The 26,031-nt window shown below is 44.4% G+C and overlaps 1 protein-coding gene across 1 annotated transcript in view; it reads left to right on the plus strand.

Moving 5' to 3' along the window:
- LOC138582224 (ankyrin and armadillo repeat-containing protein-like) overlaps positions 1-26,031 on the plus strand; it is a 551,079-nt gene that overhangs the window by 388,714 nt on the left and 136,334 nt on the right. The window contains exon 5 of the mRNA XM_069653327.1: positions 5,490-5,627. Within this exon, the coding sequence (XP_069509428.1) occupies positions 5,490-5,627 (138 nt within the window). The remainder of the gene's footprint in view (positions 1-5,489; positions 5,628-26,031) is intronic.

Raw genomic sequence — 26,031 nt, forward strand, 5'->3', positions numbered from 1 at the left:
TGTGGCGATGTCAATCAGGTTCTTGACCCCTTTTTGGATCGAAAATCCAGTTGCATATTTAAACCCAACAAAACTCACAAATCCTTTATAAATTGTCTAGGAGAAACAGGACTAATTGATTCATGGAGGATATCTCATCCTTCACATTTGGATTATACCTTCCATTCTCCCCCACACAACACATTGTCACGTATTGATTATATTTTTGCTACAAAAACTCTTTCTGGATCCATTATAGACTCCAAGATTGCCAATATCATTATTTCTGACCACGCTCCTGTCATTACTTCCTTCTCCCTTACAGATATGAACAAAGGTTCTCCCAGATGGAAACTTAACAATTTTCTTTTAAATGATCCTAAATCTATTCAATCCATCAACGCGTTCATTCAACAATACTTTAACGAAAACCAAGATCAAGATACCTCCGCTGTCAATAATTGGGATGCTTTCAAAGCGGCCCTTCGTGGTCACATAATGGCCCTATCAGGCAAGAATAAAAAAATCAGGAAAAAACATCTCGATGATCTTTACTCTAGACTCACTATTGCAGAACAACATTATTATACTGACACTAACTCAGCTAATCTACGGCAAGTCATTAAGATACGCTTTGAAATCAATAAAGAAATTACTGAGTTGGCGGCAGGAACCATTCTTAAGTATAAAACTAAGATCTATCAAACTTCTAATAAAGCAGGTCAAATGTTAGCCTCTTATCTAAAAACCAAAAAAGAAAAAGTTCAAGTCTCTCACATTCAAGATAAGCTGGGCAAGATGCATCATAGGCCTGATGAAATAATGGAATGCTTTAGGAGATTTTATACAGATCTATATACTCCAGAATGCGCTATTCCCAGAGAAAACATTGATTCCTTTTTGAACAACATCAGTAGAACCACCTACCCTGAAATTGATCTATCTCATCTAGAAAAAGACATCACCTCTATCGAGATTACCAAAGCCATCCATGGCCTCGGTAAAGGAAAAGCACCAGGCCCTGATGGACTATCTACAGAATTCTACAACACATTCTCTCAATCCCTAACACCTAAGCTCAAAAACCTTTTTTCATATTTTATCTCACAAAAATGTTCCTCTGGATCATTTTCTGAAGCTTTGCTTATCATTTTTCCAAAACCCGACAAGGACCCTACTCTTCCTAGCAACTATCGACCCATTTCCCTTATCAATATTGAAAGCAAAATTTTTGCCAAAATACTTGCCAATAGAATCGAATCCTCACTCCCAAGTCTAGTTAAACCAGACCAAACAGGATATGTAAAAGGACGTAATATATCCTCTAATGCAAGACTCCTATTAAACGCCATCAACCTTGCAGCCAATGACAAAAAAGATACACAAGGCTATGCGGCCATTGCATTAGATGCGGAAAAAGCTTTCGATCGTGTCGACTGGAATTTTATGTTTCAAACTCTACGGTGGCATGGTTGTGGTGAAAAATTCATCTCACTGGTCAAACTGCTTTACTCTGCCCCCAGTTCGGCTATTTACTTAAATGGTCAAACTTCCTCCTCCTTTCACTTACTGAGAGGAACGCGTCAAGGTTGCCCCTTCTCACCATTACTATATATCCTCTCTCTTGAACCACTTCTAGAATTAATAAGATCTACCAAAAACATCCCGGGAATTCAAGTCGGCGCTTCAATAAATAAAATGGCTGCATGTGCGGATGATATTCTTATATTAATTAAAAACCCCAAACTTCACATTCCCAACCTCTTGAGTATTTTATCACAATTCGGTCAAGTATCAGGATATAAATTAAATACACAGAAATCAGAAATTATGCCCTTAAATCCATACTGCCTTAAACATGATATTGTCACTTTTGGCCTCAAATGGTGCAATAGCTCAGTCAAATACTTAGGTCTTCGTTTTGCCCCAACTATCCCAAATACGATCAAACTCAACACTGAAACACTACTGGGCACCCTCAAGGATCTAACATCCAAATGGTCTCCACTATACCTCTCCTGGTGGGGGCGCTTAGATACTATCAAGATGATGCTTACTCCCATAATACTATACTATCTGCAACTTCTCTCCGTCCCATTATCCCTTTCCTTTTTCAAATCCATTTACTCTATACTACTTAATTTTCTATGGGGAAAAGGAAAAAGTAAGAGAATTGCCCTGACGAAACTGAAAGCCCCCTATGATATGGGGGGAGTTAGATTCCCTGACTTTAAATCATATCATCATGCATTTCTTATAAAACAATCTCGTCAATGGTTCATGGATCCTATATCCGCTGATATCCCAACCTGGTGTACATTAGAAAAACAAGTAGTTTTACCACACGAAATCACGGACTACATACACATTTTTAAACATTCAACTAAAAAGATCTCAGACCCTATTAAAGCCTCAATATCTGCTCTGCAAACCTTTCTTTTTCCTCACACTATAGCTCCTAATAAGCATCTTTCCCCACTATTATGGCATAACAAGAACATAGTAATTAATAACAAGATCCTTAACCGCAAAACATGGATTCAAAAGGGTATCAGATTCATCCAACAGATTATAGATGACCCGTATGTCCTTTCCTTTCAGCAATTCTCCACCACTTTTAACATTCCTAAAAAAGACTTTCAATTTTATAACAACTTAATTAATTCCTGCCTTGATGCACTTGCCCAATTTTCCAATGAAATTCTTACTCCAGATGTCCTTAGACTAATGCACCTTACCATAGGTGGCGAAGTTCGAGCCTCTAAAATTTACAATATGCTCACCTCAAATTTTAAGATTTGCCCTATACGTCTGAAATGGGAACTTGATTTGGGCTTCATGTTTGAAGATGAAATATGGCATCGTCTGTTTGCTAAAATCAAACAAATATCGGTATCAGCAAATATATCACAACACTATTATTTCTTCATGCACAGAGCATTTATTACTCCGGCCAAACTGGCTAAGTCTAATTCGAATTATAATGCTAAATGTTGGTCATGTGGCATATCTCCCGCCACGTATATGCATATGTTTTTTGAATGTTCATTTACTGTTAAATTTTGGCAGGAAATCTGGAAGCTTCTTAAATGTATCTTCTGTGTTGATGTGCCCTTTTCCTTTGTTAACATATTTTTAGGAAGTATAGCCATTACAACTTATCTCCCATCTGACTCTGCAAGACTTTATGACTTATTCATCTGTATAGCTTTAAAATGTATTACGGCTAACTGGAAAGACTCTAGTTTACTTTCCACCAAAATCTGGTGGAACACCATTTGTAACACTCATAAACTAGAGATGTGCATGGCCAATAATCACAACACAATTCCTAAATATAATGCTAAATGGTATTATTTCACCAGGTATCTTAACTGTTTTAATGCAACGGCTCATGGTACATAAATTTACACCCTTATATTAGCATCATTATTCATATTTCCATACTTATTCAGAAATGCTAGAACTTGATAATGTTTGAAATGATTAGATTATTTTGATGAAATAATCCAATATACCCATTCCCCCCCCTATCCTCTTCCCTACCTATCCTTATATGTCTCAAGTCTGTCTCCCGGTACGTCTCCCCCCAAATCTCTATATTCACTACATATAAGTCACTCGTTGCAGACCTGTGATATAATTAATTCTAAACTACAAGTTATATTAACACGGTTTATATCTATTATAGTTCATATTACATTCGTTGTGAATTTAACAAATGACTTAGCCTTATAGAAATACTATTACAAAGGATCAAAATCATTTACTATGTCATTTCTTTGTGGTTCTTGTTTTATTCAAAGTCTGTAACCTGTTGATATCTGTATCAAAATCAATATTTTAACAATAAAAATCATTAAAATCAAAAAAACCAACCCGCAAAGGGACCAGTGGAGCTAATTACGGTACCGCAATTTGCGATACCGCAATTAGCGCCTTCCCCATTCCCATAGAGCCCTATGGGGCAAAAATGGGAATGAGGAAGGGCAATGGTGGAAGGGGGAATTACCGCCCCGCCAACCTTGGAATGGGGCGGTAATTCCCCTTTCCACCAAGCGGTGCCGGTATTTTACCGGCATGAACCATGGCGCTAATAGCGCCATGGTTCTCCGCCTACGTGTAATGAGGCCCATTGTACTTAAAAGATGGAGTATACTGCAGAATGATCAAAGAGCAAGTGAATTGTTCACGCAACCACCTGTGTTTGCATACCAAAAAAGTAATAACTTACGAAATCTATTGGTTGACACACACTGCAAGAAATCCAAACTAAAAGCTGCGGACAAACACCCGGGGACATATCCATGCATGAGTTGCAGCAATTGCAATAATATTATCAAAGGACCTTATATATCGCATCCAAGGACAGGAGAGAAAATTCAACTTAAACACCACGCCACCTGTTTTCCAGCGCCGTTGTTACCATGCCACCACGAGTTCTTCTTGCAGGTGCCGCTCTGCACGCCTTGTCAGACCAGGCGTGCAGAGCGGCACCCGTGAGCAGAACAGGATGGTAGCAACGGTACCGTTATGAATGGTACCTCTGCTACCATCCTCCCCATTCCCATTGAGCCCTACGGGGGTTCAAATGGGAATGGGAACTAACCAGCTCCTGGTCCCATGCAAGGGGAATTACTGGGCCTGCCGAGGTCAGAATGGCCCGGTAATTCCCCTTTCGCTGGACCCGGAACCGGACCCGAGTTTGGGGATAGCCATGCCTGTATAAACGGTATGGCTACCTCCAACCTCATAAAGAGGCCCACTGGGCCTCATTACAAGTTTGCTGGTAACCTGGTGGTAAATCTGCCAGGATACGCGCAAACGGATTTACTGTTACTGGCACTTGGTCCAGCGGTATTACCGCCAGATTACGGGTGCTGTTAAGGGTTGTAAATCCCCTTGCCATGTATTCCCATAGGACTTCAAGGGGGGATTTTCCGGTATCACCGGCTATTTTCGCCAGTAGGGGGGTGGAATTCCATCGAGCTCTTAGCAGGAGGTCATTTCTACACCCCACCGAAAAACTTGCGCTATGCCAGTGCGGAAGCATGCCACTGTACGGTAATACTGGCACGTTAATTCTGCACTGGCAAAGTTGTAATGGGCACTATCATTAAACTTAATAGGCAATTATGATCGATTTCATTTCAATTTCATTGGACCTTCACCATCTCAAAAATGGATGTGCACAATATTATGGCTGCAGAAATGCCAAACAATAAATAACGTTCAAACACCTGTGAGACACTACCACAAGACACGAATTTCCAATACTAAATGCACATTTTATGCTTCCATTAAATTTCATTCATCAAAAGTTGTATTTTTTTAATAAACAGGTTTTGGTGTCTGCTTAGATGAATTAATAATACAGGCCATCGCTGTCCCATTTCTACTCCTTTTAGTGTTATTTATTATTGGCATAAAATGGCAGGCAGGACTCAATAAACATGCCAAGTTGCCAGAGAGAACGTGTTTCCTCTGAATGTGTTCTTGTTCCTTTGTAGGGAACATTCCCCACCGGAAGACCCAGGCCGCCATTGCAAACTCCAAAGGCTTGAAGTTCCTGGTGGTGCTGATGATTAAATCCCGCTCGGAGCTGATCCAGGTCGAGGCCGCCTGCACCGTTGCTGCTGTGGTTTTAGGTAAGACACATGTACACACTGTGAGTAATTCCTCCCTTTTCATGCTGAGTGGCCTATCATCGCCTCTAGGTTCAGATGGTGGGAAGCTAGGAGTGGCTTGTTGACACCCTGTATTACCAGGCTATTGGTGTTGTCAGGTTTCGTTTACTTTCCCTTATAAAGCTAAATTCACCTGGCACATCCAAGTTAAAAGGCCTCACAAAATGTTTATTTAACGGCAAATGTATTGTGTGGCTAGTGCCAACCTGTCCATCTCAGTGTATTCATACATGCTAAAGCAAATGTGCAAGAGTAGGTTTACGAGTGCAAATATTTGCAGGGCACGCACTGTGAGCTTAGCCGCCTCCAGAGCTGGACATCTGGCACAAAGGGACAGAACATAGACCTAGATTCTGGTAACATTTGCTGCATGGCTCTGATTTAGGCAGTTATTAGCAGTCCAGCCATGTGGTAAAATAGTGGCAGTAATCCAGTTATGCCACTTTTTTGGTGGTAATGAAATGATCACCCTTGTCACAACACTGCCGAACTCCAAGTTTGGAGGTAAAGTGGAGAGGAGGTGAATCCTCCATTTTACCTCCAAAAATCAGCAGATTCACTGGGCCTCATTACAACTGTGCCGGTCTGGTAACAACGGTGCTGGTAAACCTACCGGCACCATTGTTACTGGGCCAGCAAGTACAACACTGCAGGTGGGTGCCATCCTGCCCGCCAGGGTCAGACCTGCCGGGCAGGATGGCACCCGCTCGCAGAGTTCTCACGGGAGTACCGGCACCGTTGTTAACGGTGCCGGTGCTCCTGTGTCTCCAATCCCATGGGGTCCTACGGGACTCTATGGGAATGGGGACTAACAGAATTACCGGCGCCTGACTTCCCGGCCACCAGACTTGAAATAGCCTGGGGGCACCGGGAAGTCAGGAGCTGGTAATCCATTATGGGTCAGGCGGGGCTACCTGCTGGTTTTACCGGCACGGTTAACGCTGGATATGTAATGAGGCCCTCCGTGGTATTACCATTCACAGTAAAGCCTCCAAAAATACCCATGGAGTCCTATGGACTAGAAAAATGGGGATTTACACTGCCATAACATGATTTGTAATCCCATGCTAACCACACAGACCATGTGGCAGTGGGGGTGAACCAGTTTGGTTGATTTACTGCAGATTTACTGACAAACTCGTAATGAGCCCCCTCATTTATAATCTGGCAAATGATTACAATGCATAGGAGCCAAAATCGGAAAAGCACATTCCTGTACAATTCCATTTGTGGGAGCAACCCTACAGTGGCCATTTTAAGTGGCTTCCCAGTAAACACACTTTCAGCGTGCTAGAGTACAACATGGGCCTATGGGTCCGAGAGTCCATTTTAAACACAATCCTTTTAGGTTTTCGCTCTTCAGTGATGCTTTTACGCTGGCCAAGCAGACTTGAGTCCAAAGCTATAGCAGAGGGGTTTCTGGGATGCAGCAGACAAAACGCCAGTTGCTCTTTTTACTGTGCCTCTGCACTGGGACTGGAAGCATTGTAGTAACCGCTAATTGCTGTTATCTACATTTCCGTCACATTAAGTTGAGTATCGCAAAAGGAATAAGGTTCTGCAGGAGTTCCTTATGGGTTTCAGCAAAGGGGAAACAGTGTGCGAGTCAAAGTTTCTCACTAACAACAGGATGAAGGCAATATATTATTACCTTTTAAATATAGTCGAAATAAAATGCCACAGGTCAATGGACTGGCGTTTATCAGCGCTCCATTATGATATGATGCCAATGCTCTTATAGGATGTTTCTGGGTTAGAAGGGATGAAACTTGAAGATATCCCATTGCAGAAACACACAGGTTAATGGACTGGCACATATCAGCTCTCCATTATGATATGATGCCAATGTTCTTATGAGATGTTTCTGGGGATAGAAGGGATGAAACTTGAAGATATTCATGTATTCCTGGAGTTTTGAATAGCACAGCATGGTATGAGGAATCTCCTGCAATTTAAGTCGCTAATGAGTCATGGAGCAAATCTGTGGCACACACATAAACCTCCTCCCTCCCCCATCCCCTATGGTAAAGCAGATTAGTAGCTTGCCACTGTGAAATGTTTGGGGCACAAGTGCCCCATGACCTGTGAAATAAGCAAGCAAACAAGTAGGGGGTCAATAGGCATGAAGGCGGACCATTAGTTTTGCCAACGTGTGATAACTCATGAAAGGTCAAGAAAAGGATGAGCATAGCGACTATCCAGCATCATTTGCTACTTGTTATAATTTAAATGAGGGCCAGGATTGAATCAACGTGGAGGGAGTGCCTACATGACTCAAGAAAGACCAAGGGTCCAGTGGGCATGGAGACGGTCCTACAAAGTTACCTCCCTTTGACCATTCTTGAAAGGCCAAGGTTTTAAGTGGTATACCATTTAACATGAACTGCACCTACACGCAGCTGGTCAGATAGCACTGCGAATAGAGCGTTCCCTTTGACATCTGTGCAGAGCCTGCTTACGCAGTTCGAATAGTGCCAAACTTAGCCTTTCATCCTTCCGAGGTTGATAAATGAGCACCACACACCACACACCGTGTAAGCAGCGCTCAGATGCCTGAGGGTTCGTAGCGCTATATAAATGCTGAACTATTATTATTATTATTAATCATTTAATAGAGGCCGCAGTTTAATGAGGAGGTAGACGGCCCTCCAGTGTACCCTACAGGTGTTTAATGAAGAGAGTCCAAGGATTGAATGGGCCTGCAAACTGACTGCAGTGCCTGTATTTCTGGTCAGAGAGGGCAAGGAGTGGCTGGATATTGAGTCGGAACTGCAACGACGCATATGATCTTTGCAGAGAGGGCAAGGATTAAATGATCATTAAGTGTTAGTATGTGAGTTGGGACATTTAGAGTATGTGTCAGCATACTCACCCTTCTGATCAGTACATAGTTGCTGGTGCAGCAAAGATATCTTTACACCATGATTCGGGAGCCATGAACATTGTGACCCCTTTGATTTTCCTCTTTACCCTGAGTTTGAAATGTAAACTGTTTCCTTTGACCTCTTTAGAGACAAAGAATCCCAGCCTAGATACTTTCTGAGACCAACGTCTCATGAATTCTCCCTCCTCCGTCCGGAGGCCATGTACCAACCCGACACCAGCATCATTCAGGGCCAGCTGTGGTTTGTAGAGGAGAAGGTAGCATATCTCTTAGATCAGCGATTTACAACCATGAATGTTCCCACTGATCAAGGGTCCCACGTGGCATACTGATCTTAGATAGATACGGGGTTATCTCCTAAAGTGAACACGTGTTAAAGAAACAGTTGCTAGCTACTATTTTATCAATCAACATCGTCAGACTGGTGACCCTGGGCAGAAGCATAGAAGAGTCACCAGTAACCGGGCATCATTGGTGAGTTATGCAGTATGGTTGACCTCTATCTTTCCATTGGTGGGCCTGTGGAGTATTTTTATCCACGCCACTGCGCCACACTGCACCCCTTTGCCAATGGGGAAAGAAAACTGCCACAAATGGAGGCAATAACCCTTGTGCGCACTAAATCTGCAAGATGGCTGTTAGGGAGAATTCTCTCTTTAGGCTGAATGTCCTAACCTAGTGAGTCCCCCAGCAGCTTTGCTGGATTTCTGGAGTTTGTTTTTTCCTCCTGCCAAGAGTGAGACTCTTTTCCTCCCACTCTTGGACATGATTTATGGTATTCCGTTGACTATGAATGTGTTTTATGGGCTATGGGGTCCTTTACTCCATAGGGTCTCATGTGTTTTTACTATGTGTGTTATACAGCACCCTCCGAGCAGTAACACAGGGGTGTCATAGTGACACCCCACCATAGACTCCATACCCTGGGACTGATTACTGTCTCCCAGGGCATGGAAAGTCACCATTGGCTTTACTAGTCCCAAATTATTAACAGAAACCAGTACAAACCATCATATTGTGGACGTACTGGTCGGGGCAATTCGATTGCCCCGGGGTCTGTTATTCGAGGGGGCAGGTCTCCGTCCCCCCTGATCGAGTTTTGGCTGGTGGCAGTGGAAACTACTTTTTATATTCGGCCGCAAATATTTTCCTGTGGGATTTTCTCATTGTTCGAGGCTAACAACTTAATTTAATTCTCATAGCCTCGAACATACCGCCGGTTTATTTAATTAATATTAATTCTCCGGTTGGTATTTTTTGCCAAGACTCGATTCTAAAATGGCGTTTGTGTTGTCTTCTGTGACTCCAACCCAAGTCGAGCCCTTTGTTCCACTTTTTCGCAGGCTTCTCCACAGAAGCCTCCAAAAGTGGTGCCTCTCTGTCTGGGTACCACAGGGAGTGTGGGAGGGGGTTTAGGCACCCTGGACTGAGTTACCTTGGTAACTCAAGTCGCACTCTTGTGTGATTGGCCCAAGTGGTGAGCCGGCTGGCTCACCACTTAGCATGTTTGAGTGACAGCTGGGGGTTTTTCTGCATAAAAGTAGGGCTTTGGGGACTGGAACTTCAGAAGTCGCCACAGGACCTGAGAATCCGACGAGGGAGAAGCTGAGCCAACCTAACACGACGACACCACCAGTGGAGCCCTGCAGAACCGACTCACCACTTCCCGACGACAGAGAAGATCTCCCGGCTGGAGAGGTTTCTTCCCCTGACTGGTGGGCACAACCAGTTTACCTTTTTTTCTTCGTACCCCAGCCCGGTTTGTGGTCGAACTGCCCGTGCCAAGCACCCCGGCAGCCGGATAGCCACTCACCACTGAACCGCGAATCACCGGACCGCTCCTTGTACCTGAGAAACTCTGCGGCTGGTTTCTTCCCTGGCAGTGCAACGGACTCCTGTCTTCCTCCACGATGAGATCCGCTCTTCCCCCGGATGAAGCACTGACTTGCATCCGCTGCCAAGAACAACTGCCCCCGCTGGAGCGTTCTCCCCACTTTAAGGTACTGTGTCCGCCAGGCCTCCCTTTCTAAAGATTTCTACAAGGTAATAATAACTCCTTAACCTTCTGGACTGGGCTGGCCGCCTTGACCCTCTAACTGGTCCCTTTCTTTGGTCCAACTTCTTTTTGAACCTTTACAAGACTTTTGTGCACTGCAACCGTGTGACCTTGGACACATTTCGTTTGGATCCTCTGAAAGGGAATCCGGCCTCTTGAACTCTAACTTCACGGTTTTACTTTGCCTTCCTCTCTTGTTATGTTCTGATAAAAGTGTTGGGATCTGTTTCAACTTGTTCTCTGCTTTTCTCTCCCTTTTTAAAACGAACTATTAGAGTGCCATCTACGTTAAGCGCTCACCGCTGTCTGAAAATAAGTGGGGCTTTACTTAAGACTTGCCCAATATTCTTTTAAGTGAGTGTATATCTTTTAGTGACCGTGTTTTTGAATGGCTTACTATTAGTGCCTGTGTGTTTTTCTAGATGTGGTTTTAAATAAATCATTATATCTCTTTTACACCAAGCCCTGGTCAGTGTCTACTTGTTCTACTGTGTTCTCTTGACCTATTGTGAATACTCCGTATAGTGCCTAACTCTTCTTGAGGGAAGTCTGACTGCTCAGCCACAGCTACCAAGTGAATCTGTGTGGTACAGACTGCTACCAAGTGGGTTTACTGCCAAACACCTGTAGTCCTAAATCTTTTGCAGTGGTCCCAGAGGGACCTGCACAGGTTTCTGCCTAACACTGGTGTACAGCGGTGGGATTTGTATTGAGTATACACTTTAGAGTGCTTGTTAAACACTTTAGGACAACTAACCACAGAGTTTAGCACTGAAAAGCTGATTTTCTAACTATGTCTGCTATGGAGAGTTATACCCTAGAATCATTGTCTGCCAAAACTGCTGATTGCTTCAAGGTATTGTGTAGACATAAGAATCTCTCTGAGAAGGGCAAGAAAATGGAACTTATAGAAAGATTGTTAGAAAACCAAAGTCTGGGTGGTTCAGAGGAATTTACCCCCCCCCAGCAAATGTAGAAAACAGTAATGGTATTGATCTGAATCAAAATCTTGATAATGAGTCAGAAGAGGAAAGTGAACCTAATGAAGTTAGCCACTCTGAGCCTCTGTCTGCCTTACCTACTGTACCTACTGGGCCTATACCAGGTCCCACATGTAACCCTGCTTATTTTGAACTTGAAAAAATGAAGCTTGAATTAGAGTACAAACATTTTGTAGCTCAATCTGAAAGAAACCAAGAGCTAGAGTTCAGAAGAATGAATGCCCAGGCTGAGCAGAAGCAAGCTGAGTTAAGACTCGGAGAAATAGAGCTTAATCATGAATTAGAAATGAAAAAGTTGTCTGTAGAAAATGCTTCTCTCTCCTCTGGTACTTCTTGGAGTTCCAGTCCCAAAAGACCCCGGATGCCTAAAGAATTAGTGGGTATGTATGAACCTAAGTTGGATGTGTTGGATTGGTTAAAAATGTTTGAGTATAATCATGGGCTCCAGGACATCACAGGGAATGAGTTACTTCCCTGGTTGTTCTCTAGGCTTCCCCCTGTTGCTACTGATGTGGTAATGGAGTTGGGGGAGGTGGATAAGAAGGATTATGAATGTGTGAAACTAGCTTTGATAGCTAGATTTGGGAAGACCCCTTCCCAGTACCTTAAGAGGTTTAGGACCCTCAAAAAGAATGATGGTACCACTTGGGCTACCTGGGTGAGTGAGTGTTTGAAAAACCTAGAGGGATGGATTAAGGGTTACAAGGTGAACACTTATGAGGGAATGAGAAATCTTGTTATGTTGGAGTCAATTTATGATGCCTGCTCTCCTGAGCTCAGACAGCACTTGGCTGATTCAAAGGAATTAGATTCCAGGAAGCTAGCTAAGGCTGATGACTTGTGGGTTGCCAACAGGGCCACTCACAAGGATTTAGGGGTCACTCAGAAAAAGGATGAGGGAAAGCAGCCACCAAAAGGGAACCAAGAGATTTCTAATACCTCCCAAACCAAGGAGGGCCCCAAACAACAAAATAACCAGGGTAAGCCCCAGGGTAAACCACAACAGGCTAGTGTAACTTCTGGTCACAAACCAGAAGGAGGTCAGGCCAAGCCACTCTTCCAGAGAGCATTTGGAACATGCTATCTCTGTGGGGCAACTGACCACATCAAAGGAGATCCCAGATGTAAGGGTAAACCTACAGGGATCAGCACAGTCTCCTTAGCCTTCACTCCTGAGGAGGAAGTCCAAATGGCTAGTGCTCACTTTGAAGTCTTTGCTGAAGAACCTTTGGTTCTTCAAGCACGTGTAACAGTAGAGTCCATGGGTCTGGTTAGTGATCAGAATAGGAGTGTGTACAACTCCATACCAGAAAACTCTAAAGTTTATTATATGGACAGTGTTCTTGTCAATGGCCAGGATCCCCCTGCCAGGCGAGACTCTGGGGCCAGCAGAACAGTAGTGGATGAAAGCTTTTTCAGGCCTGAGGATGTTGCTAAGGCACCCAAAGGTCCCACTAAGATGTCTGGAGGCCCTGTCCAAATGGTTCCAATTCTACCAGCCCTCATTCAGTGTAATGACATGACAGTGTTGATTCCTGTCAGTGTTCAGACTGAGGTGCCTGGGAGAGTCCTGTTGGGGAATGACCTAAGAACTCTAGGAGTAGTATCCAGTATCCCCAGGCCTCCCAATATGGAGACCCAGAACCAAACCAAATTGGCTAGAGAGGCCCCCTTAAGGAACCACTCTAAGCCTGTGGGAACCTCTACTGAGAACCCCACTACAAGCTCTGGTGTTGGTAAGTTGACCTCTGACCCAGGCAAATTTCAGGCTAAAATGTTAGGGAAATGGGAGCCCCAACCAAGCTCCATCATTGTTCCCCCAGTTATAGAGTCTGTGACTCCCCCTGCTTCTGAGGAAGAGGTGGATAGATCTACTGGAACCCTAACTAGGCCTAAGAGAACTGGCAATTCTCAGTGCTGGTGGAAAACCAGAAAAGAAAAGTCTAAGGCCAAAAACCTTCAGACTGTTGGACCTTCCACAGAAGACTCCAACCCAATTCCTAGTCTTAATGGGGAAACTCCTAAAGTAGGTAAAGGTAGATCTAAGAGGAAGGAGAAGCACGTACCTTGCTTATCTCCATCCCCTCCAACCAAGAGGCCTAAAACCCAACCTTCTCCCAACAGAGAGGTGGTGAGGACCTCTGGAGGCCCCTCTATATCTAAGGGAATCCTTTATAAGGACCCCTTAAAAAAGCCTAACACAGGTTCAGAAGTTGTACCAACTTCTGAGGGACTGGTCAACCAGATCCCCTATAACTTTAAAAAGACTGATGTTCCTCAAAGGGTTTGTAGGTCATATAGCTTACAAAGGAAAACCTTTGATTTGACCCTAGAACATAGGTCAAGGTGTAACCACCAAAATGCTGGTGGTCCCTCTAGGATGTATGTCATCGACTAGAGGTATGAGATTCATCCAGGAGTCGATGAAATCCTCCTGCCCCTTAGTCTGGGGGGGGGGGCGAGTGTTAGGGAGAATTCTCTCTTTTGGCTGAATTTCCTAACCTAGTGAGTCCCCCAGCAGCTTTGCTGGATTTCTGGAGTTTGTTTTTTCCTCCTGCCAAGAGTGAGACTCTTTTCCTCCAACTCTTGGGCATGATTTATGGTATTCCTTTGACTGTGAATGTGTTTTATGGGCTATGGGGTCCTTTACTCCATAGGGTCTCATGTGTTTTTACTATGTGTGTTACACAGCACCCTCCGTGCAGTAACACAGGGGTGTCATAGTGACACCCCACCATAGACTCCATACCCTGGGACTGATTACTGTCTCCCAGGGCATGTAAAGTCACCATTGGCTTTACTAGTCCCAAATTATTAACAGAAACCAGTACAAACCATCATATTGTGGACGTACTGGTCGGGGTAATTCGATTGCCCCGGGGTCTGTTAGTCGAGGGGGCACGTCTCCGTCCCCCCTGATCGAGTTTTGGCTGGTGGCAGTGGAAACTACTTTTTATATTCGCCCGCAAATATTTTCCTATGGAATTTTCCCATTGTTCGAGGCTACCAACTTTAATTATTTAATTGTCATAGCCTCGAACATACCGCCAGTTTGTTTAATTAATATTAATTCTCCGGTTGGTATTTTTTTGCCAAGACTCGATTCTAAAATGGCGTTTGTGTTCTCTTCTGTGACTCCAACCCAAGTCGAGCCATTTGTTCCACTTTTTGGCAGGCTTCTCCACAGAAGCCTCCAAAAGTGGTGCCACTCTGTCTGGGTACCACAGGGGGTGCGGGAGGGGGTTTAGGCACCCTGGACTGAGTTACCTTGGTAACTCAAGTCGCACTCTTGTGTGATTGGCCCAAGTGGTGAGCCGGCTGGCTCACCACTTAGCATGTTTGAGTGACAGCTAGGCTGAGTGAATGAGGGTTTTTCTGCATAAAAGCAGGGCTTTGGGGACTGGAACTTCAGAAGTCGCCACAGGACCTGAGAATCCGATGAGGGAGAAGCTGAGCCGACCTAACATGACGACACCACCGGTGGAGCCCTGCAGAACTGACTCACCACTTCCCGACGACAGAGAAGATCTCCCGGCTGGAGAGGCTTCTTCCCCTGACTGGTGGGCACAACCAGTTTACCTTTCTTTCTTTGCACCCCAGCCCGGTTTGTGGTCGAACTGCCCGTGCCAAGCACCCCGGCAGCCGGATAGCCATTCACCACTGAACCACTAATCACCGGACCGCTCCTTGTACCTGAGAAACTCTGCGGCTGGTTTCTTCCCTGGCAGTGCAACGGACTCCTGTCTTCCTCCACGACGAGATCCTCTCTTCCCCCGGACGAAGCACTGACTTGCTTCCACTGCCAGGAACAACTTCCCCCGCTGGAGCGTTATCACCACTTTAAGGTACCATGTCTGCCAGGCCTCCCTTTCTAAAGATTGCTACAAGGTAATAATAACTCCTTACCCTTCTGGACTGGGCTGGCCGCCTTGACCCTCTAACTGGTCCCTTTCTTTGGTCCAACTCCTTTTTGAACCTTTACAAGGCTTTTGTGCACTGCAACCATGTGACCTTGGACACATTTCATTTGGATCCTCTGAAAGTGGATCCGGCCTGTTGAACCCTAACTTCATGGTTTTACTTTGCCTTCCTCTCTTGGTATGTTCTGATAAAAGTGTTGGGATCTGTTTCAACTTGTTCTCTGCTTTTCTCTCCCTTTTTAAAACGAACTATTAGAGTGCCATCTATGTTAAGCGCTCAACGCTGTCTGAAAATAAGTGGGGCTTTACTTAAGACTTGTCTAATATTCTTTTAAGGGAGTGTATATCTTTTATTGACCGTGTTTTTGAATTGCTTACTATTAGTGCCTGTGTGTTTTTCTAGATGTGGTTTTAAATAAATAATTATATCTCTTTTACACCAAGCCCTGGTCAGTGTTTACTTGTTCTACTGTGTTCTCTTCACCTATTGTGAATACTCTGTATACTGCCTAACTCTTCTTGAGGGAAGTCTGACTGCTCAGCCACAGCTACCAAGTGAATCTGTGTGGTACAGACTGCTACCAAGTGGGTTTACTGCCAAATACCTGTAGTCCTAAATATTTTGCAGTGGTCCCAGAGGGAACTGCACAGGTTTCTGCCTAACACTTGCACGGGGTTCATAAACAACCAAAAGAGCTGCACGCCCTGCCACATACACAGGCAAAGTGGTGTAAAAGCAGAGATCACTGCAGTCATGTGTCATCTGTCAGCTGTCATCTGTCATCTGTCATCTGTCACCTGTCACCTGAAATTAGGCCACAGGAGGGCCTAATCCGAAATGCCCTTAACAAATTCAGTCATTTTCCCAGAGAATTATGGAAAGGAAAGTGTGCTGAAACCATGGATTCTCAAGGCAGTCATAGGAATCCAGGTCTCCCTGCATGACAGCTGCTTAAGGAAACTAGCTGTCAAACCCATTTCAAGGTTTTTCTTTTTCTGGAAGAAATTGCAAGATCCACTGTTTCAAGCATGTTTGTGAAAGGCTAATTCTCTTAAAATGTTTAAATCCTTTATAAACGGTGCTTACATTTTATATTTGAAATGAAAAGACCTTAATGTAAAAGAGCCCAGTCTGGGGCCAATCCACTATGTATTCTGATCTGACAGCCTGGCCTGGGAAAACTGACATCTCCGTTTAACACTCCTTGAGAACAGGAAGGCTAATGGTTGTTATTGGTTTCTGCATAAAGCCAACAAGCCACACAATGGGGCCGCATTAGATATTCGTCTGCTGGCTGACCAAAGAACAAAGGACAGGATAAGTGTTGACCTCTGCAAGGATGGGCAGGATGTGGAGGAGGTTTCTGAGTGAACTTCAAAGGACTGGACAGCTGCTGCCTAGAAACGGGAGGTTACACAGGAGGGCTTTGGTGTGAAATCCTTATTTTTGATTAAAGTTTAAAACTCTTTAACTGAACAACCGAAAGAGGGATACATCTGAAACTTGGTAGACATTATACAAATTTCAGCCTTGTGATCTGAAGACATTGAGGAAACTCATACCATTTACGGAACCAAAGGAATGAAAAATGTCTGATTGTGGCAAAACTATTAACGTTGCATACTTACAATTGTATGTACACGATCCACTGATAAGCGCCCAGAGATGTGTCAAATTAGAAATGATTAATCCAATGTGTTATCGGTAACATTGATTAAAATCCATAGAATAACCAATACAGCTCTCACAAAGATGGGAAGTGAATGTAATTGTAGACAATCGAATATAAGGTATATGTGTCCAATTTTATGAGGGTACATAATGGTAGAAATGTACATTTGTGCAAAAGTATGTTTTGGGTAAAAACCCAGGTGGGAGTTCCCAAATCCTGTCATAAGATAACAGTTCTGTTTAGGCTGCCAACCAAAACAAAGCTCATCCCTGTAGCCACTCACAGACAGAGGGGTGTGTTTTGAAGTTCTGCCCATGCCATACAATTTGTAATGGATAAATATAGGAGTTTGACTACCCATAGAGACTGCTTCCAGAACACACTGCTTCCAGAACCCATCCAGATGTCCGCTCAGCACCTTACTGCAGAACTTTTTAACTTGTAGCTGACTCCAGAATTCTTTGAAAGATCCAGATTTCTTGGCAGAATCCAGACTCTAGCATTGCAAAATTATTGCTAGCCTGACCCAATTGCAAACATCCCAAACATGAAGGGATTTAATTCTGATTAAGCTTGGTTTGCTACCATTAAGACTTGCCCGCTGAAAACTTGCATCCTGCTATCTACCGTATCCAGTAACCAGAAGGAGCCTATCCAAATCTAGTCTGAGGTGCAGTCCAAATTGACCAGAGCCGCCTTGCTGATCCAATCCCGCTAGAGGTGCCCTGCTGCTGGTAGACCAGATCCAATTCATTGACCAGAGCTGACGTTCCAATTTAATAACTTCTTCTGTAAGTATTAATAGGAAGAACAGTGACCCATGATATATTTGCATTGTATTATTCATGTCTCAAACCCATCCCATCTTTAATTCAGAACTCCAGTTTTGTTAGAATCCTTCTTGCGCTGATTGTCTCACCTGTGTTCCAGAACCATAACTCCTGATTGATTCTGAATAACCAAAGAGAATCCCAGGAAGAAGTAGAGTATCCACAGCAGGACGGGTTACGCTGATCACGTGGCTGTAAGATCCATCTGTGGCATTCTCTTTTTCATAGTCATAATATAGTGTAATCAAACCCATCTGTCATTTTCAAAAGCGCATTTCTGTTTTCATTTTCGCGCCTGTTTTGCAAAAACGCCTCTCACAAAAACCTCTATAAATCCTTCAGTTTTAAAGATAGAAACGGAATTCCAACTCTCACTGATACCTAACATCCTTAGCTACATCCACACCAAAAAACCGTATCGCGGACCAGTGTATTCGACCCGTTTTACTTCAATATCGCATAGTAAAAGTTTGCCACAAATTTGCAAAATTCACAAGTGTACACATGTCATTTCCCCATTTCCAAATGCTTTTTCCATCACATCCTGATCTGAAGTGTGTATTTTTGATTATATTATAGCTCATGTATGTTATAAACTGATTGGTGTTGCTTTCTTTAGAACTTGTCTCCATTTAAGCATTTTTGCACCTTTTGCAGTATTTCACAAAGCCATTTTTCATCTGCCAGTTTAAAAGTGTCATTTGCCAAAACGGTTTTCCTCTCTTGTTTAGGGAGGGAAGATTGCCTATAACTCTAGACATTGTATTTAACTCCTGAATACCTGCTGATTACTCACATTGGTGTACGATTGCTCATTTGTATTTAAACAAAACTTTGCAAGGGAAATCTTAATCTAAACGCTATCTGTACACAACACAAAACTGTTCTTTTTCCCTGTGTTTCCTATTTTGTCTCCTTATGAGTGAATTCAATTGCTTTGCTTATTTCTGAATTGTAGTGTCAACCTTTGGGTGATTGCTGCCCCATATATATATATATCTATAGTAAACACGTGTGATTAGAATATTAAAATAAATAAATAAATATTTACCTTTACAAACTAGCCTGATTCCGGTTCAGTATGACCTGGGGGGTATTTTCACAAGGGTGTGATACGAGTGGTATATCATTCAGAATATTGAACTTATAGACAAAAATAAAATAAGGGTTTCATTTGAGCACTACATTGCTAGGCGAGACCTGGGTGTGTGCCGGATTGAAATCTCTTACAGGCCACCTAGAGTTCATCCACTAGTGCTGGCTTTTTGGCATGTTATCATTTGCCGTCAGCTGAAATCTAAAGCTGGGTGTCATGCACATTTGCCTTTAGTTCAAGCCCAGATTATTGGGATCAACTCTCTCACAGGATCATGGTCAGACAGCAAGGGGAACGGATGAAAGTGTTGAGGGAACCTGCACTAATGCCTACTTGAGATCAGACGAAATTGCCAAGGTGTGAAACCTGTCGGACTCAACCACATGCTGCTGCAGGGCCATCCCCAGGGCTCCGAATAAGATTTTAAATTGTGAGTATTTGGCTCCCAATTTTTGAAGTTGCCAGTAAAATGATTTTTGGCAGCATAAAAGTAATTCACATTTTCAATAGGGTTATTTGTTAGACAATCAAAAGTATATTCTAAAAATAAACCAAATATTTTTTTCTGCTAGTAAACATTAAAAAGTACACTTTTACCTTCAAGCTCCCGTTCATATTTGGCAGCAATAATTGTAGTGCTATTTGCTGTGTTAATGGTCTGTTGGTAACACTGATGTGAGCAGATCCGTGCATTTGTCAGGGTGAAAGCATTGGGCGGGCTCTTTTGTATGTGTTTACTATTTTCAGTAGAGAGCATTTTTACTCTCTATTTTTTTATTGGGAGAATTTGCCTGTTTTTAAGGATTAAACGTGGCAAGTATGCCACTTATCAAGGACTAGTCATTCCAGAGAGGCCAAGGGATCAATATGCATGGACACTGAATCACCCTGTCACCTACTTCTCATCATTCACTTTCATCCACCCAGCATAGGCTGCAGGTTAATCTGCACGGCAGCATAGAGTGCCCACACATCTTTTCATTGGAGGTTTGTATGGCACCTGCTGCAGCAGCAGTATCCTCAGGTGCCCATTAGAATACATCTTACTCTGTAGGAAGATGCCCCCTGATTTGTCTGTGCAGAAAAACTATATGCCCTACAGAAATCGAACAATATTGTTCCTTTGGAGAGACTCTCTGCACCCTACTTGTAACCCCACGGTTGGCCCCCCTGTATAGTGCTCTGTTGCTTCCCAGCTAGAGTTGTGCTTTATAAATCCCATTCATACATACACACAAACAGAGGCGGCCATACCCTTCTGGAGTGTCCCCCACACAAAGCTGAAATGATATCTGGGTGGGTTACGCCCCATGCTTCAGAAATCTATGCGCAACCTGCAAAGAGCACCTATAGGACAGCCAGCAAGCACCAAGAATAAAGGCATTGCTATTAATGTATGATTCTAGTGATAGCCCTTACTGCTGACAATGTAGGTATATACTGTGACTCATGCTCAGTCGGTAATCTATAGCAGTGGATAGGCATTATGAATTTGTAGCATGCATTTATTTTAATTAGGCAATATGACCGAGGAGCTGGGCCATTACCAGTCAGGTAAAGCCCCTGGGGCCATAGTTAGAAGTTTAACGGAGCCCCGGGGGCATTACCTGACCGGTAATGCCCCCCCTCCGAGGGTTATATTGACATTAATTCCCCGGCACATCGTACCAGGGTACTAATTGCAATTTTTCTCGACTCGAGAAACGCAGCTGCGACCGTTTCTCAACTCGAGAAAGAAAAACAAAAAAAATGGCTGCCGGGGATCGGGGAGAAGGGACTACACATAGTAGGAGGATCAGAGCCTTCTCAGGCAGGTAAGGCTCGGTGAGGGCCAATGAGCTTGTGTTTTAAAATCTCATTCACCCTCGCTGGGCACTAATGTGGTGTTCATACCCCGTGCTTGTTCGAAGATGGCCACCATGGAAAGGGAAGGTGGAGCTCTGTACGGAGCCCCTCTTCCCTTTCCTTGGCGGCTGTGGGAAGCTGATAGGAAGGGCCGGCTGCGACCGCAAGTAGTCCCTTCTCCCTTTCCATGGCAGCCAATCGCAGAAAGCACTCTGGATGCCACAAAGGATCAGAGCCTTCTCAGGCAGGTAAGGCTCGGGTGAGGGCCAATGAGCTTGTGTTTTAAAAGCTCATTGACCCTCGCTGGGTACTAATGTGGCGTTCATACCCCATTTCTTTTCGAAGATGGCCACCATGGAAAGGGAAGGCGGAGCTCTGTACGTAGCCCCTCTTCCCTTTCCCTGGTGGCTGTGGGAAGCTGATAGGAAGGGGCGGCTGCGACCGCAAGGGCCGCCACAGCCGAAATAAGGTAAGTGGGGCTGTGGGGGTTAGTACATTTTTTTTAAACAGGGCAGAGGGTGGGGTTAGATGGCAGGACGTGCCAGCCGACAGGTGGCCTGGAATGCGGGCTTACACCGGTGGTTCAAGCCTGCATTCCTAGACACCTAATTGGCTGGCTCGCCTGCACAGGATACTAATTGTATTTAATACGTATGTTGAAGAGAGTTCCAACTCTTAAATGAAATGAGGACCAGAGTGTTATGTTTTTGAAATCTGTCAAAAGAATAATAAATAAGGCATGCATAGAGAGGATTTATTATAAGAGAATGCTCTGACTCTTACTGGAGGCCTCATTATGGGTTGGGCAGAGCGGCAAAAATGCAGTGGTCACATTATTACTGCTGCATTACCGCTCTGCCCAATCCCCAGTTTGGTTGGAAAGCTGGAGATTTACCTCCAGATGGATGTAAATCGGGAGCTTTCTGCCCATTTAGTGCCGAAAAGCCCCATAGAGTCCTAACAAAATGGGGAACTACTGCCTTACCACAACTTGGGATCCGGTGCTACTGAGTTTTGGTAGCGCTATTTGCTTTGGCAGTATCCCAGCGTAATTGCGACCAGGATACTGCCAAGGCTGTGATGAGGTTCAGAATCTTAACCCGAGCCTCTCTGGTCATTATTAACAGGAGAGGGCCCCGTTGGGCCTCTGGGGTCTCCCTCCTTAAGGTTCAGGATCTTAAATCATTTACGTATTGTCTGTAACCTGTGAAGTTTAGATAAGGCACAGAAGAGGTCAATAGATGTTATCTGTGATTTTTATTATATCCCTCTTTTTTTGCTTTTGCTATCAGGAAATCCTTATACCTTTTTTCTCTGACTGTAATTGACTCACCAAAGCCACACTGACCTACCTCTCAGAAGCCATTCACCGCACCACATCAGAAAGACCTAAACGCACCCAACACTGCAACCTGCTCGCCATCCCAACATTTAAAAGAGCTAAAGTTGGAGGCGCCAGCTTTGCAGTCCTAGCACCAACAAATTGGAACGCACTCCCACCAACACTCAGGAAAGAGACCTCACGCTCAGCCTTCCGCAAGATTCTGAAAACTCAACTATTCCACTAACTAGCCACTTCAGACACACCTTATAAAAACTTAACCTCTCCCATCTGCACCAGACCAGTGGGATCATTTATGTAAAATGCCCTAACCGTAACTGAAATGTATGTCTAAACTGCTGTATGCTTATGTAATTTTAAAAGTTATGCTCTTTGCCTAAGCAAGTATCCTTAACAGCGCCACAATGCCCTAGGGCCGATGTGCGCTATACAAATGCAAATAAATAAATAAAGAAACGTCCTTTTCCACAGATTCCTCATCTTTTGGACTACAGATTTAGAGACAATAGTCACATGCCTCATATTCCCTTCAGCAACATGTGTCCATGGTCTTTGTTGGGAATAAAGGAGGAATATCCCCTACAGAGGTAGGAACAGGGGAGGATAACTAATACAAAGAGAGGGATGTTCCTACCAGTGGTTAGTTCGGAAATTATTTAGTCATTTTGTATACAAAATCAATTCGTTTATTACAGTATCTTGTTCAAACAACTTGAAATTAGGTGAATATTATTTGTCTTGGTTCAATCAAGCATTTGAATTAGTTTGAGCATTAGTCTCAATTCACAATGTGCTCAATTTCTGCACAATATTGCAGCATGATTCAACAAAGGCTTGCATACCAATAGTATTACAAACGTGCTAGAGTGATAAGCTGGTGTGAGGAACATAGTGTACACATTCTTTCGAAAAAACACAACAACACAAATAAAGTGACACAGAGTATCTAAAAAGTCGCTAAATTAAATTAATTTTGCGAGTAGTCCAGGGTCTTTGTTGGAACATTTCAATTTGATTCCTTATTGGCTTCAATCTGCAAGGGCCTGGCCCTTCAAAGAAAATAACGCTAGGTCCATCATAATGGCAGTGGCAGGGATACATTGCGGAAGACCCAGGGCCCGCCACCAGGACAGCCCTTCTAACGCCTTGAGAAGGTGACCCTATAACACCGCCTGTACAGAGTCAGGCAAAATTTCGAGTTGTAGACAGCTATCACTATTTCCACGTAGTTTCACCCCATTCATTATTAATCATCCGTTTATTTCAGATTCACATAACCTACAAATTTTGACAATAAAATAAAAATACATAAATACAATATGTACATTAAAATCAATAAAACCGAGGGGGCATAGCCAAGATGGCGGAGAGGTGAGATGTCTTTCCCCAACACGCTCCGACCACCGGCCTGGCACGCTGCTCTTACAGTGTCTATGAAGTATGAAACTGCAGAGCAGACAACGCAGAAAAAAACCCGCATAATCCTCTGGAGGCAGAGACGATAACTAGCTGGAGGCAAAAAGGCTGAAGTTGCGAGGTTGACAGCAGTTGGAAAACTCGTCCCGCCGGACCTGATCCTTAAGATGGTAGAGCTGCACTGCAGAGCTGGTGGCCGTGGAAACTCCCGCTGAGAGGTGGTGGCGGAGAGGGGCTTGGTTACGCAGCGGAAGCGCGAGAAAGAAAGTGAGAGGCACCGGGCGGACTGCACGCTGAAGCGGAGTGCAGCCGGTTGGTCAGTGAAGAAACTGCTGCGCTGTGACAGGCAGCGGCTGGATCGAGTGTGGGAGTCCACGCTCCCAAACAGTTCAAGGTGAAGATCGCGTGTCGGAGCCAGTGGGGCCAGGTGCTTTGGGCCAAGAAGGGAGGAGAACAACCGACCCCCCAGGGATAACGTTGTGAAGCCCCACGACTACAAGGTGAAATAGGCAATCCTCGGGGCAGCACGTAAGGCCTATAGAATACGCTTTAGGGAATCAGAAGTCCAGGGCTTCCAGGATGTGTGCACACTGGCCAAACACAGAGCAGTGAAATCTGTCACTGAGGAACTGCGCCGGCACAAGGTCAGGTATAAATGAACATACCCCTTCGGCTTTCAATTCAAGTGGAAGGATGTTGTCCGCACAATCTTCACTGTGGAGGACAGTGCCTGTCTGTTGTGTCTGTCCCTGGGTAAAGATGGAATGCCCCGGGATGTGGCCAAGGGAAGGGAGACAGGACTTGGGGGCTCATGGCAAATTGTCCAGACGGGGAAGAAGAGGGCAGACTGAAGAGTCTAATCAGCCTCCTTATTTTTGCTCCACAGTCAGTTGCCTCCTGAGGGGCGCCCAGGCCCAGGAGCGTGGTTGATTCTGGCATGGGGGAGAGTCCCCTCTAATGTGTTAGACCAGCTGCCAGACATCAGAGTCTTTGTTTTGTGCTGTCCTCTAACTCACAGTTGAATAGTTAGAAAGATTGTTCGCCATTGCTGACCTAGGAGCTGCCTGTCTAGTCGAGTAGGAGGGGTGGGGTTACATCTTCTACTCCAATGTTGGGACAGATTGGAAGATGAACACGGGTAATTGCAGGAGTTTATGATCTATATGGGTATGCGGGGGGTGAACATCGGAAGGGGGAGCAACAAAGGGCTTTTCTAGTACTACATAGCAACAGCGCACACTATGAGGGTATCAGAGGGAAGGGGAAATGATGGCTTAGAGGACACGAAGCACGAAGGAGAGGAGGCAAAGGTTCTGGGGATGTTGATTAATGTAGGCACCCTGAACTCTCAAGGTCTTAATACTTTGAGCAAATGCAGTCAGATTTTCCAAGAACGTAAGCGTGTGTGGTTACAAGTAGTGGGTTTATAGGAAGCACACCTGTTACTCAAAGACCAGCCTCATCCTAGGAATAGGAATTACTCACTACAATTCTTTTCCCCAGCCTCTAGTAAAAGGGCATGCGTGGCGATCCTCTTACATAACTATCCAGGGTTTAAGCACATTGTCATGAAACAGGATACAGAAGGCAGATGTGTCATGGTTGGGGAGAGATTTACGGGAGCCCGGTAACAATACTTTTGTTTTACACCCCCAACATGGGGCAAGAGCAGTTTATGCAGCCAGTGATAGACACGTTGGAGGTCAGTGGGTGGGGGAGCTTAGAGTGGTTGCAAACATGAATTTGGTCATCGACGGGGTAAAGGATAGGTCGAGTCAAACAACATACTCCATAACTAGCACGGCCTCACAGTTGCTTAGGAATTGGATACCTGCTTGCAGTCTTATTGATGTGTGGTGCAAACATCACCCCACAGAAACTGCCTTTACCCAAATGTCACATGTACACATTTTAGCATCACGCATAGACAACATTTTAATCTCATCCGGGCTAGCCCGAAGGACCGTCTCCTTGGGTATTGAACCCAAGGCGGATCGCAGTATGGTGTGGGTACACTTTATGGACTGGGCGGGTTATCGAAAACAGTGCCAATGGAGGATGCCCCCAGGGGTTCTGAGGGACCCAGTCTGTCTAGAGGAGCTGGAGGGAATGGTGCAAGATTACTTGAGTACCATTCCTGCAGGGGACCCTAGTGAAGGGACACGATGGGACGCCCTGAATGCAGAGGCTCGGGGAAACATCATAGAAAGCGCAGCGGCAATGAAATGGACCAGAGTTTTAGTCAAAAAGGAGTTCATAGAGGAGAGTAAGAAGGCAGAAAATACTTCTGCTGCAGACCCGA

The sequence above is a fragment of the Ambystoma mexicanum genome, chromosome 1p (assembly GCF_040938575.1).
Source record: "Ambystoma mexicanum isolate Mex_15411 chromosome 1p, UKY_AmexF1_1, whole genome shotgun sequence".
Lineage (NCBI taxonomy): Eukaryota > Metazoa > Chordata > Amphibia > Caudata > Ambystomatidae > Ambystoma > Ambystoma mexicanum.